The sequence below is a fragment of the Notechis scutatus genome, chromosome 2 (genome assembly GCF_049901735.1).
Source record: "Notechis scutatus isolate UNSWTSFEM ecotype Mainland chromosome 2, rNotScu1.2, whole genome shotgun sequence".
NCBI classification, from domain to species: domain Eukaryota; kingdom Metazoa; phylum Chordata; class Lepidosauria; order Squamata; family Elapidae; genus Notechis; species Notechis scutatus.
In genome coordinates, this window is record NC_142010.1 from 2,522,781 (window position 1) to 2,538,422 (window position 15,642).

Genomic DNA, 15,642 nt, shown 5'->3' on the forward strand with positions numbered 1-15,642 from the left:
GAGAAACTTTTCACAATTGCCCTCAGTTCTGTTGTTAGATTTTCACTCGGTTCACCTATTCCTTTCTTTTCTTCCTCAGGGATTCAGAGAGAATAGTCTCCTGCCTTACGTGTAAGAAGGTTTTGCATCTTAAAGAGGTGAGTTTCAACGCAATTGTCCTCAGACCTAAACAACCCTGTATGAGGTAGTCCTGGATTTACAACCCCTTGTTTAGTGACCGTTTGAAATTAGGGGTAATCCTCAATTTACGACCGCAGTTGAGCCCAACATGTATGCTGTTGCTAAGTGAGACATTGGTGTTAAGCGAGTTTTGCCTCATTTGGCGACTTTTCTTGCCGCCATTGTTAAGTGAATCCTTGCAGTCATTAAGTCAGGAACACGGTTGCTGAGTGAAACTGGCTTCCGCCGTCGACTTTGCTTGTCAGAAGGTCGCAGAAGGGGATCATGTGGCCCCCGGGGTCACAGCAACCGTCGTAAATTTGAACCAGTTGCCAAGCCTCCGAATTTTGATCACGTGACCACGGGGGCACTACAAAGATTGTAAAGGTGAAAAATGGCCGTCCGCTGTTTTCAGTGCTGTTGTAACTTTGAATGGTCACTCAGTGGAATGTTGTAAGTCGAGGACTACCTGTACAATAGCAATAGCACTTAGACTTATATACACCACTTCACAGTGCTTTCCAGCCCTCTCTAAGCAGTTTACTGAGTCAGCCTATGGCCCCCAACAATCTGGGTCCTCATTTTACCCACCTCGGAAGGATGAAAGGATGAGTCAACCTTGAGCCAGCCAGGATCGAACTCCTGGCAGTGGGTAGAGTCAGCCTCTGGAACAAGATGAAATTCACTACCCATGGCAGAAGATACATCACCATCAAAGAGTTTAGAGGAGTTCAAATGAGTTCTATATGGCATTCATAGGAGCCTTGGTGGCGCAGTGGTTAGAGTGCAGTACTGCAAGCTACTCCCACTGCAATTTGGCAGATCGAATCCTACAAGGCTCAAGGTTGACTCAGCCTTCCATCCTTCCGAGGTGGGTAAAATGAGGAGCCAGATTGTTGGGGGGCAATAGGCTGATTCTGTAAACCGCTTAGAGAGGGCTGGAAAGCACTATAAAGCGGTATATAAGTCTAAGTGCGATTGCTATTCACTCTTTTCTGTAAGACCTTGCCACTAAATATCTATGGAGATTCTCAGTCATCCAGGTCATGGTTGTCCCAAAGGGGCTTTTTCAAGCGGCAACTGGACTTTCTTGTTTTTTCTTTGAAGACGTTTCGCTTCTCATCCAAGAAGCTTCTTCAGCTCTGACTGGAAGCAAAACGTCTTCAAAGAAAAAACAAGAAAGTCGCCTTTGGGACCTCTTGCCACTAATTCTCAGGATCTACCATCTGGCATCTCAGTTCACCTAATGATAGAGGTCATCCTATTGGTGGAGGTTGATGTTAGAAGGGAGGCTACAGATTTAATGTTACCATGATCAACTCTTTATCCTTGTCATCTGACTTCTTGAATCTTTTCACTTTCCAGTTTCACAGTGACAGAGCAGCAGAGAACGATGCTCTCGACACACAGATCGCCTGCCCAAATTTTGACTGCAGGTGGACAGGAACTCTGAAATCCTACCAGGTATTTTCAATGAACATCAGTCACTTTACTGCTTTTCAATCTGCCTCACCGTTAAAAAGATATTAATATCTCATTAAGATTTAATGTGATACTGGTTATGAACTGGTCCATAAGTGTGATGGCAATTTTCACAATTAATAGTACCATTAATATCATGGAAAAGTTAGAAATATTAGTGATAAAAAACCATCAGTTCAGATTCAGAATCAGAATAGAGTTGGAAGGGAACTTGGAGGTCATTTAGTCCAACCCCCTGCTCAACCAGAAGACCCTGCCCTATACCATTTCAGACAAGTAGCTGTCCAGGCTCTTAAAAACTTCCAGTGATGAAGCACTCACAACTTCTGAAGGCAAAGCTGTTCTACAGGTTAATTGTTTCATTGTTAAGAAGTTTATCCTTAATTTCAGGTTGCTTCTCTCCTTGATTAGTTTCCATCCATTGTTTCTTGTCCTGCCTTCTGGTGCTTTGGAAAATATTTTTTTGTGGCAGCCCCTTAGATATTGGAAGACTGCTTTCATGTCATCCCTAGTCCTTCTTTTCTCTAGACTAGCCATACCCAAATCTAGAAACCGTTCTTCATATGTTTTAAATGACGTAATCGGTTAAATGAAGTATTTCCTGGATTTAAAAAAATATCACATATCTTCCTTGAGCTATGTGACAATTCATGAAAGAAAGACTGAGAAAAATATATAAAAACTGATGTATTGTTGTTATGAAGGCATTAAATTAGAAATATCTAAAAGGGCTTATCTGGCTATTAATGTACAATTATCTGACTACTAATGTACAATTCCCTGGAATCTTTGTCAGAAGGAAGCCATGTGAGTTAAAACTTTAAAATGTCTCTTACATGGACTTGGAAGGTTTTAGAACTTCTCAATCTGGTTTAATGACTCAGAGTCGTGATCAAGTGTCAAAAACCCTGACTCCTAGTTTGAACCATGCTGTCCTGGTTTGTAATTGTAGGAGCATTTATGCCACCCTGAGGCACCTATCGGAACTACAAAAAATGATACTTTGATTCCTGAAGACCAAAATGAGAATAAAGAGAAGGAAACACACTGGAGCGTCACTGCCCCTATTATGGTAAGTTACTGAATAAACTTTGAAAGCCTAATTCTTTTCCAATGCATTGTTCAATGGTCAATTCTAAATGATGGTTACAGGAGGGCATAGATACTAATTGAAATGGTTTTATAAAGGTGTTGGACATATTCATGGAGAATGAGAATTCATGGAGCATCAGAGGAACCAGATCTGGGCTCATGTAGCTTCTAGTCCAGTGGTGGCTAACCTTTTCGGGCTCCTGTGCTGAAAATTGCATGCTTGCTTGTGTGTCAACACGCAGAAGGCAATGCGCACAGGGCCTCCCCAAGCCCTCTGCGCATGCACACGTGATCCCCATCCCCGACGCCTCCTTACCTGCACTGCGCATGTGTGCGCCTCCCAGCTGATTTTCGGGCCTTTTTCGGCCTCCCAGAGGCTCGAGGGAAGCCTCGGTGGCCTTGGGAGGCCGAAAAATGGGCCCGTTTCATCACTTCCGGTATACAGGGAAGCGCGTGCATACGCAGGGAGGTAAGTTTGCCTGGGGCTCGCGTGCCCACACAAATGGCTCTGCGTGCCACCTGTGGCACGTGTGCCATAGGTTCACCATCACAGTTCTAGTCTGTTGCCTGAATCATGGAGGAGATCTTAAATAATAGTTGCTGGGAAGCCACAGCCTCAAGCCATGAACTCTTTGTCATTTTTGTCTTTATGAGTTACAAATGCATCTGGTTGGCCACTATGTGGACCCTTCCTATATTCTTAAGATGCCACTAGGTTCCAAAAAGAACCTAGTCAATTGTAGAAAGAAGCACAGAAAGATTGAAGATGAGAAGTTTGAGGAACCTCAAGAGGAAATGAGGATTTTCAATCAAAACATGGAAGAACAGCATGAACAATATTTGAGGGGCTGCCACAGGGAGGAAGGGGTGAAGCTGTTTTCTAAAGCGGTTGTAGGCCAGACAAGGAATAATGGATGGAAACTGAACAAGGAGAGATTTAACCTTGAAATAAGGAGAAACTTTCTGACAGTGAGAACGATCAACCAATGGAGCAGCTTTGCCTTTGGAAGCTGTGGGAGCTTCATCACTTGAGGCTTTCAAGAAGAGATTGGACTGCCATTGGCCAGAAATGGTGTAGGGTCTCCTGCTTGGGCAGGGGATTAGACTAGATGACCTACAAGGTCCTTTCCAACTCTGATTATCTGTTATCTGTTAACAAATGTCACTCCTGAATGCAAGGTTTAGAGAAAGGGTGATTTTATTGTAGGGTCCTATTGATTTAGAAAGGAGACTCAGTGGCTAAGACGCCGAGCTTGTCGATCAGAAAAGTCGGCAGTTTGGCGGTTAGAATCCCTAGCACCGCGTCACGGAATGAGCTCCCGTTACTTGTCCCAGCTTCTGCCAACCTAGCAGTTCGAAAGCATGTAAAAAATGAAAGTAGAAAAATAGGGACCATTTTGGAGGCAAGCTACCAGCATTCCATGCGCCTTCGGCGTTTAGTCATGCCACATGACCATGGAAACGTCTTCGGACAGCACTGGCTCTTTGGCATTGTAACGGAGATGAGCACGCCCCCTAGAGCCGGAAGCGAGTAGCACATATGTACGAAGAGACCCTTTACCTTAATTGATTTAGAAACTATGAACAAAACAGTTGAGTTAAGAGGAAAACAGTAGCACTTTTGAGAACAATGGTATGGGGAGATTTAGTTTTGTGCTTCCAATTTTGGGTTTTTTTCCCCCCTGATGTGAGCTTATCTTCTCCTTCTCTAGGGTGGTCCTTCACTGAACGTCGAAGCTGTCCAGCTGCGCATGGGGGCCCTGGAGCTGATGGTTGCGTCTTTGCGTCGGCAGCTAAATCAGCAAGTCTCCAATGTGAAAACTCTCCAACACTGCTGTTCCCAGTATGAGGAGTTGCTCAAAATTTCTCAGGAAACACGTAACAGCCCTCACGGAACCAAAGGTTCTGGACCATCCACAGAAGAGCTGGTCAGCACTGATGGAATCTTGATTTGGAAGGTGGAAAATTTCTCCAAACTCCTGAAAGACGCCAAAAGTGGGAAGAGACATTCCATTTTCTCTCCGGCTTTTGCCACTCATCCTTTCGGATACCGCCTCTACGTCCGACTGTACCCTGATGGAGACGGTGTAGGCAAAGGTGGCCACCTTTCAGTCTTCCTGGCTCTGGCCAAAGGGCCTTACGATGATATCCTGCCTTGGCCTTTCCGGCAGAAGGTCACCTTCTCTCTCTTGGATCCAACACGAAGGAAGTCGCCTCTGGTGGAGACCTTCCTCCCAGATCCTCACAGCACCTCTTTCCAGCAACCTCACCAGAAGCTCAACGTGGCCAGTGGAAGCCCTCTATTTGCCAGCCACGTCGAGATTCCCAACTATCTCAAAGATGACACGCTCTTCCTCAAAATAGCGGTGGATTTGACAGGGATAGACATTTAATGCTGGAAAGAGACAGAGAGGTTCTGTGGTGAACTTATGCTGTGCTTCCATTACTTTTGATATTTCAATTTTTGTAATTCTTTTTTTTTCTTTACTACCACCCAACTGTGTCAACCACAATTTCTGTTTCAAAATGGACCGTCAACTACTTCTCAGGATCATCTAAAACCTGATTGTTGTTTTGGCTGGAAATCATGGGAAACTGATCCTTCGTTATCCTCAGACTGAGGTTGGGCGTCCACTAAACATTACAGCCTTTATGGGATTTTTAATGGCCAGCTATTGGAGAATGTCTATTAAATGCAGAGAAATGTGGGATATTTTTTTTTATGGTCCAGAATGTCAAATGCCTTCCTATAAATATCCAATCCTGAGTAATAGCTACTTTATTTATCTGGGGGAAAAGGACCCTGCTTCCTTCAGATCAATTGGAAGTTCTAAATTGGTAAACCAGGCAGATTAATTTTTGTTTCCTGTTAACTTGTGAATTGGCAATCCAAGGACATATTTCTTATGGACAAAGTAGAATAATTTGTAAAAAAAAATCCAAAGTGCAAATGTTCAGCTCTCTTGTTAACACTGCTTTCAGTTTGTTAAAAATACACATTTGGCCTTAAAGGGATGAAACAGAAAGATTTTCCACTTGATGACCCTTTATGATAAGTTATTATGTATGGGAATTACAACCCAAAATAGGATGTTTGCAGTGGTATGTTGTTACATGTGTGTGTGTGTGTGCATTTGGGGAGTGTTTTCCTATTAAATATTAGCATGGATTGAAGGAACTTGATTGTTTTAAAACACCAATTTTAATTGTTAATTATATCCATGGCACTATTTATGGAAAAGGGACTTTGCAATAACAACTAAGGATTTTAAGATATATATCCTTAGTCTTGACATTTTTTTTCTACCTCGCATTCTTATTTATTAACAACTCTGGTATTTATTATGTAAGAGTATCTTTGTACTGATAATGCAAATAAAACATTAAAGTATATTTATATGATTAATGAAAAGTGTTATATGTTGATTATTATAGAAGAAAATAATAGAAATGCAGTAGCAAACTGATGTTTGATTTCGCTTTTCCACTTTAATGTGGTTCTTGGGTAATTGTTAAATACAGAGGATGTCCAATCATCCAGTGATTCTGCTAATCCTCAAAAAAAAATCTTACTGTGGGAAATTTAGAGCCATTAGTTCTAGCTTGTTATGTGGGGTGGAAAAAAGGCAGATTTGGTTACAACCAAAACAGATTGGTTAATCTGGTTAGGATCAAAACAGATTGGTTACAAGGACGTCAGGCCAAAATAAATATCAGAATTTGGCAAAGAAATGGGGACCGGAATTCTCTTTTTGATTCATTATCACTATGGCTCAGCAGGTTCTGACCAGTTCTGGAGAACCGGTAGCAGAGATTTTGAGTCGTTTGGAGAACTGGCAAATCCCACCTCTGACTGGCTCCGCCCCCGTCTGTTCTCTTCCTCCTGAGTCCCAGCTGATCGGCTGGGTCTTCTTTGGCTGCCCTGCACAGGAGAACAGAGCTGGAAAGCAGGTTAGTGGGGTGGGGAGGGAGTGGGGATTTTGCAGTAACCTTCTCCCTGGAATGGAGAGGGAATGGAGATTTTACAGTATCCTACCCCTGCCACACCCACCAAGCCACACCACGCCCACCAAGCCACGCCCCCAGAACCGGTAGTAAAAAGAATTAAATCCCACCATTGTTTATGGCTGCTTGGCTAATTGACATTCATAGATATACGAGTAGTCCTTGACTTAAAATCATTTATTTAATGAGCGATGTGACAACAGCACTGAAAAAAAGGGACTTATGACCGCTTTTCACACTTACAACCGTTGCCGCATCTCCATGGTCACGGGATCAAAATTCAGATGCTCACCATAAATATGGTTGCAGTGTCCCCAGGGTCATTGATCTCCTTTTGCAACCTCCTGACAAGCAAAGTCAATGGGGAAGCCAGATCCACTTAACAACCGTGTGACTAACTTAGTGGTTCGCTTAACAAGTGTGGCAAGAAAAATTGTAAAATGGGGCACAATTAACTTAACAACTGTCTTGCTTAACAACAGAAATTTGGAGCTCAGCTGTGGTTGTAAGTTGAGAACTATCTGTTCTCAGTTGCCCAAATGTTTTTATGACAATATGTTACTGCTAGCCTCGAATTAGAAATTTCACTCTAGGTGTAACAAGAGTCAGGATTGATGCAGATCTCAAGCAGGCTGCGCATACATCAATTCCATCTGGAAAGTGTTTTACCTTGACTCAATGCACTGCTTTGCATTACAAATGAAAGACCACTTGTTTTGATATATACAGAATAACCCTTGAGTAACAAGGATATGCACATGGAAACGTTCATGAGAGTAGTTGTGAATAATTATTCAGCAACACACAGATACACTAAATTGAGTTAAAGTTTACTTTAAGAAATAGCACAGTCCAATAAACAGTCCAGGTCATATACGTTGAACAGTCCAAAGACTATCCAATCACAAAGTCGTCTTACCGGTTGCCTTTGTCATTTCCAGTAAGCAGCATAAATACAACAGAGAACCTTAGATAGCAACAGAATGTCAGAGAGACAGAATGTCAGAGAGAGCAAGCTATAATCTCTAGCTCCCTCTTATGGTAATTTGCAATATAATCAACCAATCGGAATATAGTATAAATCAATACAGTGATTTTGTCTTAAAGCTACAAACACACATTGTTGGTTTATATATTGCCAACCCAACTAATCGGTGGACAGATTCCTAACACCACTTATCGCTTTCTAATTTACAATAATTCCAAAATAATCACAATTTGCAGTCATATTAGAACAGAACAGAGCTGGAAGGGACCTTGGAGGTCTTCTAGTCCAACCCCCTGCTCAACCAGGAGATCCTATAGCATTTAGAATAGAATAGAAATAGACTAAAAGAATGGAATGGAATAGAATAGAATAGAATAGAATAGAATAGAATAGAATAGAATAGAATAGCATAGAATAGAATAGAAAATAGAATAGAAAGAAAGCATAGAATAGAATAGAAAATAGAATAGAAAATAGAATAGAATAGAATAGAAAGCATAGAATAGAAAATAGAATAGAATAGAAAATAGAATAGAAAGAATAGAATAGAATAGAAAATAGAATAGAATAGAATAGAATAGAATAGAAAGCATAGAATAGAAAATAGAATAGAATAGAACAGAAAATAGAATAGAATCTAATAGAATAGAAAATAGAATAGAATAGAAAATAGAATAGAATAGAAAATAGAACAGAATAGAATAGAATAGAATAGAAAATAGAATAGAATAGAATAGAATAGAATAGAAAATAGAATAGAATAGAATAGAATAGAAAAATAGAATAGAATAGAATAGAATAGAATAGAATAGAATAGAATAGAATAGAATAGAATAGAATAGAATAACAGTTGGAAGGGACCTCGGAGCAGGGGTGGGATCCGACCAGTGTAACTACTGGTTCGGTGATTTTACATTTTGCTGGGCGTGCGCGTTTATATTGTCGTCAGCTAACTGCCTGGACAACTGAGCAGCGTTGCGCACAGGTGTGCAGAGGTTGAAAAAGCACTATTTTCCTGCTTTTTCAACTGCAGCTGTGTCGCGCAAAGCAGCTGCGGTTGAAAACGCAGGAAATAAAGGTCAGGTAAGAGCGCAGGCGGGTGGGTGAAAACAGCAGCAGGTTCTATGTCTGCTTTCTGTTTGCTGCTTTTCAGAGCAACCGGTTCTACAGAAGTGGACAGAACCGGTAGAATCCCACCCTTGCCTTTGAGGTCTTCTAGTCCAGCCCCTTGCTTTGGTAGGAAACCCTACCCCACTTCAGACAAATGGTTTGGAATTTGAGACAGCTGGCTGTCCAGTCTCTTCTTAAACACCTCCAGTGATGAAGCACCCACAACTTCTGGAGTCAAAGCTGTTCCATTGTGTGCTGTCCCAGCCAGTCTATGGGAAGTGGTTAGTTACTTAGGAATTGTGAGCTGTCCCCTTAAGGCAGGGGTGGGCAAACTTTTTGGCTCGGGGGCCGCATTGACTTTTAAAATTTGACAGACGGGCCGGGTCAGCACAAGATTTTTTGGGAATTGCCCCCCCCCTTTCCCCCCTTCTTCTCCTCCTTCCCCTCCCCTCGGAGGCCCCCTGAGTCAGGAGTTGCTACCGCCAGTGTGGCTCCAGTCCCGTGTTGCCTCAGGAAGGGAAAGGCAAAAAGGAAGAGCTGCGGCGGTGCTTTGCAACGGCAGCAGCGGCACCGGAGGCTCAGGCTCAGCGGCTCCTGGTTTTGCCTTTCTGTTCCCAAGGTAACGCGGGACTGGAGCCGTGTGGAGCTGCGCCGGCGGTAGCAACTCCTGACAGCCCCAGCCGGACACCTGAGCGGAGCCCGGGCAGAACTGCCTGTTGCTGCTGCGGGCGCTGCTGCGGGCGTCTGGCTGCCCAAGTAAAGAACCGCACCAGCTCAGGGCAACTGTGAGGAGCAAGAGGGGAAGCCAAGGTGCTCAATTCATAGCAGTCAACTTCGCTCTCTTTTGCTCCAGTTAGGTGCTCCCGGCATGCACAAGGAGCATGAAGGGAGGCAAACACTGCACGGATGCGTTTTAAAAGTCAGAGAACTTTGCCCAAGACTTCTCGTGTATTCAGGGGCTACACCTCTCCCAACGATGAGTTGGTGGCGATCTAACAAAACGTCTTCCAGCTCTTAAAGATTGACTTTAAGAGCGCCCCAAGAAGCCAAGAACGAGAACAAAAGTAGAGGCGGCGGGGGCAACAAGGGCATGTGATGGGTCCCTCCACGGTCCCCTCCCAGGTGACAGCCAGGGCTTTGGCACCTACTTTTTTCCTGAGAGGTACGGTGTCTGCCTCCCTTCATACTCCTTGTGGAGGGACACACATGCCCCGTCACCCCTGACACCACTACGTTTGCTCGGCTTCTTCCATGGGGGCACTCTTAAAGTCGACCTTTAAGTGGTCCCGGAACATCCGCCCACCTGCCCGGCACCCGCCCTCCTGGAGCACGCTTTCTTCCTTCTGGAGAACGTGCCTCTTCCAGCCCGGCCTGGCCCGGCCAGCCAGCAGGTGACCACATGTCCTGGGGCTTGTCGCGAGATGCCTGCAGCATGCTCTGTTCTATGTGTCAGGCCCAGCAAGTCCGAGCAGCTGGCGCATAGAACAGGGTGGTGCTGGACCATTGGAGAAGCGGAGCAAAGCCGGAGATTAGTAGCTGCCTCTTTCGGCGCAGAAAGCTTCCCCCAACCAGCCGGCTGGTTTCCTCCTCCTCGGCCATACAGAACAAACAGGCAGAGAAGGAGGAGAGCAGCTGGCCAGTTGAGGAGGCTTCTTGTGCTGCAAAAGAGGCGGCTGATGATCTCCGGCTCCACTCTGCTTCTCCAACATCCGGCGCCGCCCTGTTCTGTGCGCCAGCTGCTTGGACTTGCTGGGCCTCACACAGAACAGGGCGGCGCCGGATGTTGGAGAAGCAGAGCGGAGCCGGAGATCATTAGCCGCCTCTTTCGCAGCACAAGAAGAACAGGGTGGTGCTGGACCATTGGAGAAGCGGAGCAAAGCCGGAGATTAGTAGCTGCCCCTTTCGGCACAGAAAGTTTCCCCCAACCAGCCGGCTGGTCTCCTCCTCCTCGGCCATACAGAACAAACAGGCAGAGAAGGAGGAGAGCAGCTGGCCAGTTGGGGGAGGTTTCTTGTGCTGCGAAAGAGGCGGCTAATGATCTCCGGCTCCACTCTGCTTCTCCAGCATCCGGCGCCGCCCTGTTCTATGTGTCAGGCCCAGCAAGTCTGAGCAGCCGGTGCATAGAACAGGGTGGTGCCGGACCATTGGAGAAGCGGAGCAAAGCCGGAGATTAGTAGCTGCCTCTTTCGGCGCAGAAAGCTTCCCCCAACTGGCCAGCTGCTCTCCTCCTTCTCTGCCTGTTTGTTCTGTATGGCCGAGGAGGAGACCAGCCGAGAAGCGTGCTGCCAGGCGGGGGCCACGCAGCGCAGGGCAACATGCCACCGCCCAGCCCTGGCGAGGGAAAGCAGTAGGCGTTCCCCGAGCGGCGGCCTCGGCCCCGCCACCAGGGAAGCAGCTGCCCAGCTCCGTGTTGTGTGTGCGATTTTTTGGTGCGTGGCACGGGGTCTCTTTTGGTCGGCCCTGATTTTTTTTTCAGAGGGGAATATTTTTTTTCCAGAGCCGGGCCGTATTAAAATGACCAACGGGCCGGATGTGGCCCGCGGGCCGTAGTTTGCCCACCCCTGCCTTAAGGGAATGCATCATGGGAAATGTAGTTAAAGGTATCCTGGGAAATGTAGTTCATGTCACGTGGCCAGATCTGTAATCCTGATAGGTCACTATATTGACCCTTGAGGAGTTGAAGGAAGTTTCCCTCCGTTCTTGCCTGGACTCATGAACTGATAAGCAGCTTATCGCTACGAGATGGGTTAGGAAAATAACCATCTTTTACCTGCAAGGCTGATATACAAAGGATTGGTCATTATAGAAGAACTTCATCATAAATGTGAGTCATGAAGATACCTGGTGTACCAATAAATGTACTTTGTTATGGATGTTTTGTGGAATTTATCTATCTGCATCTGCACAGCTACAAATCCACCTCTGTGCATGAGACAGGAAACATTGGTTAATTATCCTAATTGTTAGAAAGTTTCTCTTTAATTCTAGGTTGCTTCTCTTCTTGATTAGTTTCCATCCATTGTTACTTGTCTGGCCTTCGGGTGCTTTGGAAAATAATGTGATCCCCTCTTCTTTGTGGCAGCCCCACAAATATTGAAATACTGCTATCATGTCGCCCCCTACTCCTTCTTTTCTCTAGACTAGCCAAACCCAAATCCTGCAATCGTTCTTATGTTAATGTAGTCTTCAGGTCTTTGATCATCTTATTTGCTCTTCTCTGAACTTTTTCCAAAGTCTCAACAACTTTTTTGTAGTGTGGTGACCAAAACTGGTTGCACTATTCCAGGTGTGGTCTTACTTAGGTTTTATAAAGCGGTACTAAAACTTCCTGTGGTTTTGAATCTATGCCTCTGTTTATACAACCCAGGATTGTATTAGTGTTTTTGGCTGCTGCCGCACACTGCTGGCTCAATACCGTAACCCAGTGATCCCCAACCTTTTTTATGCCGCGGCCTGGTACCGGCATCAGCTGGGCGCCGCGGCCCGGTACCGGCATCAGCTGGGCGCCGCCATCTTTTTGATGAAAAAGTGCTTCCGGTGACCTCACGGAAGCACTTTTTCATCAAAAGATGGCGGCGCCAGCTTCGATGAGCTTTTCCGGGTAGAAATGGCTTTCTACCTGGAAAAGCTCACTGGAACGCTAGCGCCGCCATCTTTTTGATGAAAAAGTGCTTCCGGTGAGCTTTCTACCGGAAAAGCTCACCAGAAGCACTTTTTCATCAAAAAAAGATGGCGGCGCCCAGCAAACCAGCGGCCCGGTAGGACTTGTTCCACGGACCGGTACCGGTCCGCGGACCGGTGGTTGGGGACCCCTGCCGTAACCAGTCATAAATACAAGTGCCCCAAATGCAATGTTGTCATTGTATGCAGGATGGCAATCATAATTTCGTTGTATGCATTGTATGTGGGATGTCAATCATCATTTCAAGACATGTTATTCTGCACCTGGGTGAGAGTGCAGAATCTTTTGTAGTTTTTCCTTATTGCAAGAAAACCCGGAACTTTCAGATTCGGGATAATGTCAGCATTCCAGCAAACCTCTACTCCAACCAATAACTCCGAGACAGACATCTTCTCAAAAGTTCTGTTTGAATTGGATAGTAAACTTGCACATCTGGGGAATCCCGAATCTGAAAGTTCTGGGCTTCCTTGCAATAAGTAAAAACTACAAAATCCATCCGCCTGCACCCATCATCGCATCACATGCCCCAATCACCATCCGTCCCAACTTGAGACCTCCCCTCACCCAGGTGCAGAAATAACATGACCTTGACTTAGGAGAAGAATGCTATTATGTCTAACCACATACACTCCAAGAAATTCCCCCCTCTCATTTTCCCAGGCTCAAGAATGTGGCAGTGTGGAAGTGTCTGGTCTCAATATGGCTTCCAAAGCTGACGGTAAGTAGCTTTTAAAAAGATTGTTGTAATTTCAGAGTCATTAACACACCAATCATAACTTGAGGACTACCTTTATTGATAGTTCTTGACTTATGACCATGCTTTCAGCAACCATTGGAAATTACGATGGCACTAAATGAAGGGACTTACGACCTTTGCCCAATTACAGCCCTTGCAAACCCCGATGGTCACATGACCAAAATTTGGGCACATGGCAGCCAGTCACTGATACAGATTAACAGAGTTGGAAGGGACCTGGTAGGCCAACTAGTCCAACCCCCTATCCTCACTTACGACTACCAGATGCTACAGCTCCCTGCACCCACCTATCTCACTCCCACATCTATGCCCTTAGCTCACCTGTCACCTTCTTGCTCCCACTCCCGATGAGGCATACCCGGCCTGCTGGCTAGGCCGTTTGGGCTGGCTTCGTGTGACAAAAAGCACAAAGCAAACTTAAAAGGATGCCACCATTCTCCTGGGCCTAAAAATAAAATAAGCAAAATAATAAAAAAAAAAGAACAAAACAGCCTGTCCCCTCAGCCAGAGCTCACCAACATGCTGATTTTGGCTTTACTTGACTGGATCTATAGGGTTGCTTTTCAACTCCCCCAAAATGGGGGCAACAACAAAGCAAGACTTCTGTGCTGGCTGGAGTGTATATTTAGCTTAGAAATTAGGTGCTATCTCTTTAAGGCATTGACTTCTGGGAAATGTAGTTCTTTATCACGTGGTCACATCTGTACCTCTGACTGACCACTGGGTCAGTCTTCTGATTGGCTGAGGGGCAGCCTTGATTATGTGTAAGCAAGTAAGACTTACTTGAATTTCAACCTACTGGTGGCTGCGCGTTTCTCAATGTGGGGATGAAATCATTCTCTTTTTACCTACATAGAATAGAATAGAATAGAATAGAATAGAATAGAATAGAATAGAATAGAGATAGAGTAGAGTAGAGTAGAGTAGAGTAGAGTAGAGTAGAATAGAATAGAATAGAATAGAATAGAATAGAATAGAATAGAATAGAATAGAATAGAATACCTTTATTGTCATTGCATTCCACAAATACAATGAAATTTGAAAGCTACTCCAGCACAGTGCCCCAAACACCACATCACAATCACACTACAGAGATAATAATAATAATAATAATAATAATAATAATAATAATAATAATAATAATAATAATAATAATAATAATAATAATAATAATAATAGGACTAAATCACAAATGTACTGCTTGATTCAAGACAATTACTGCCTTGGAAAAGAAACTGTTTCTCAATCTATTAGTCCTCATTTTAAGACATCTATAATGCCTCCCTGATGGTAACAGTTCAAAATAAGAATGACCAGGATGAGAACGGTCTGTGGAGATTTTTAGTGCTCTAGAGAGGAGTCTGGTCTTCACAATCTCTTCCAAAGAAGAAAGGGAGCAACCGATGATTTTTTGTGTGCTGTGTTTATAACTCTCTGGAGCATCTTCTTATCCACTGCAGAGTATCCAGCATACCACACTGTTACACAGTACGCCAAACTGCTCTCGATGGTAGAACAGTAAAATGTAACCAGCAACTTCTCACCCAGACCACTCTTTTCCAGCAACCTCAGAAAGTGCAGACGCTGTTGGCAGTGGCCATAGTGTGGACTGACCAAGTAAGGTTGTCAGAAATATGAGTTCCTAGAAATTTAAAACTATGAACTCTTTCTACACAGTCTCCATTGATATATAGTGGGAGAGGCTCTGCTTTGCATCTTCTGAAGTCTATAATAAATTCTTTGGTCTTTTTGATATTCAGGGTGAGGTTATGACTCTTACACCACAAAACCAGTCTGACTAAGATTAGATTATTGATGCCTTCAAAAGAATCTTCTTATAATGTGGGTCAAATCTATGAGAAGGATGCCTGAAATAAATCTTATTTGGATAATATCTTTCATGTTGAGTTAAACTCTCTGTAATGAGAAGTATGCAAGCAGAAGCAGAAATTTGGAGTAGAATAAGTTCCCTGGCCCGAGCGTGCCAAAAGATTCTTTTCTGCTGTACTACTAGACTGTATCACACATTGCAAAGAAGGAGAAAAAGCTGAAAGAGGCTTTGCCCCTCCTTTTACAGGACAAAGCCAGACCAAAACAGTCAAAGACAAAGGCCACAAAAGGTGAATAAGAGCATTGTTGGAATATATTTCTACAGTAGTATTCAGCCAGTAGATGGCAGTGTTTATAAGTTTGGATCTATGGTATATACCAGTGACGGCTAACCTTTTCAGCTTGGTGTGTCGAAAATCGGGAAAAAGTGTAGCCTTCCTCGGGTCGTGTGTCACTTCAAGAAATATCAATAATTTGGTTTATGACGGACTGGGCTGGGGTGATCACACAGGGCTGTGAAACTCGTCTCCCTGGTCT

General features: G+C 44.3%; 1 protein-coding gene across 1 annotated transcript in view; it reads left to right on the forward strand.

The window, feature by feature from the left end:
* LOC113424590 (TNF receptor-associated factor 2-like) overlaps positions 1-6,136 on the forward strand; it is an 8,548-nt gene extending 2,412 nt beyond the window's left edge. The window contains exons 2-5 of the mRNA XM_026686360.2: positions 80-137; positions 1,525-1,623; positions 2,594-2,713; positions 4,446-6,136. Of these exons, the coding sequence (XP_026542145.1) occupies positions 80-137; positions 1,525-1,623; positions 2,594-2,713; positions 4,446-5,126 (958 nt within the window). The 3' untranslated portion in view covers positions 5,127-6,136. The remainder of the gene's footprint in view (positions 1-79; positions 138-1,524; positions 1,624-2,593; positions 2,714-4,445) is intronic.
* Positions 6,137-15,642: the final 9,506 nt, after the last annotated feature.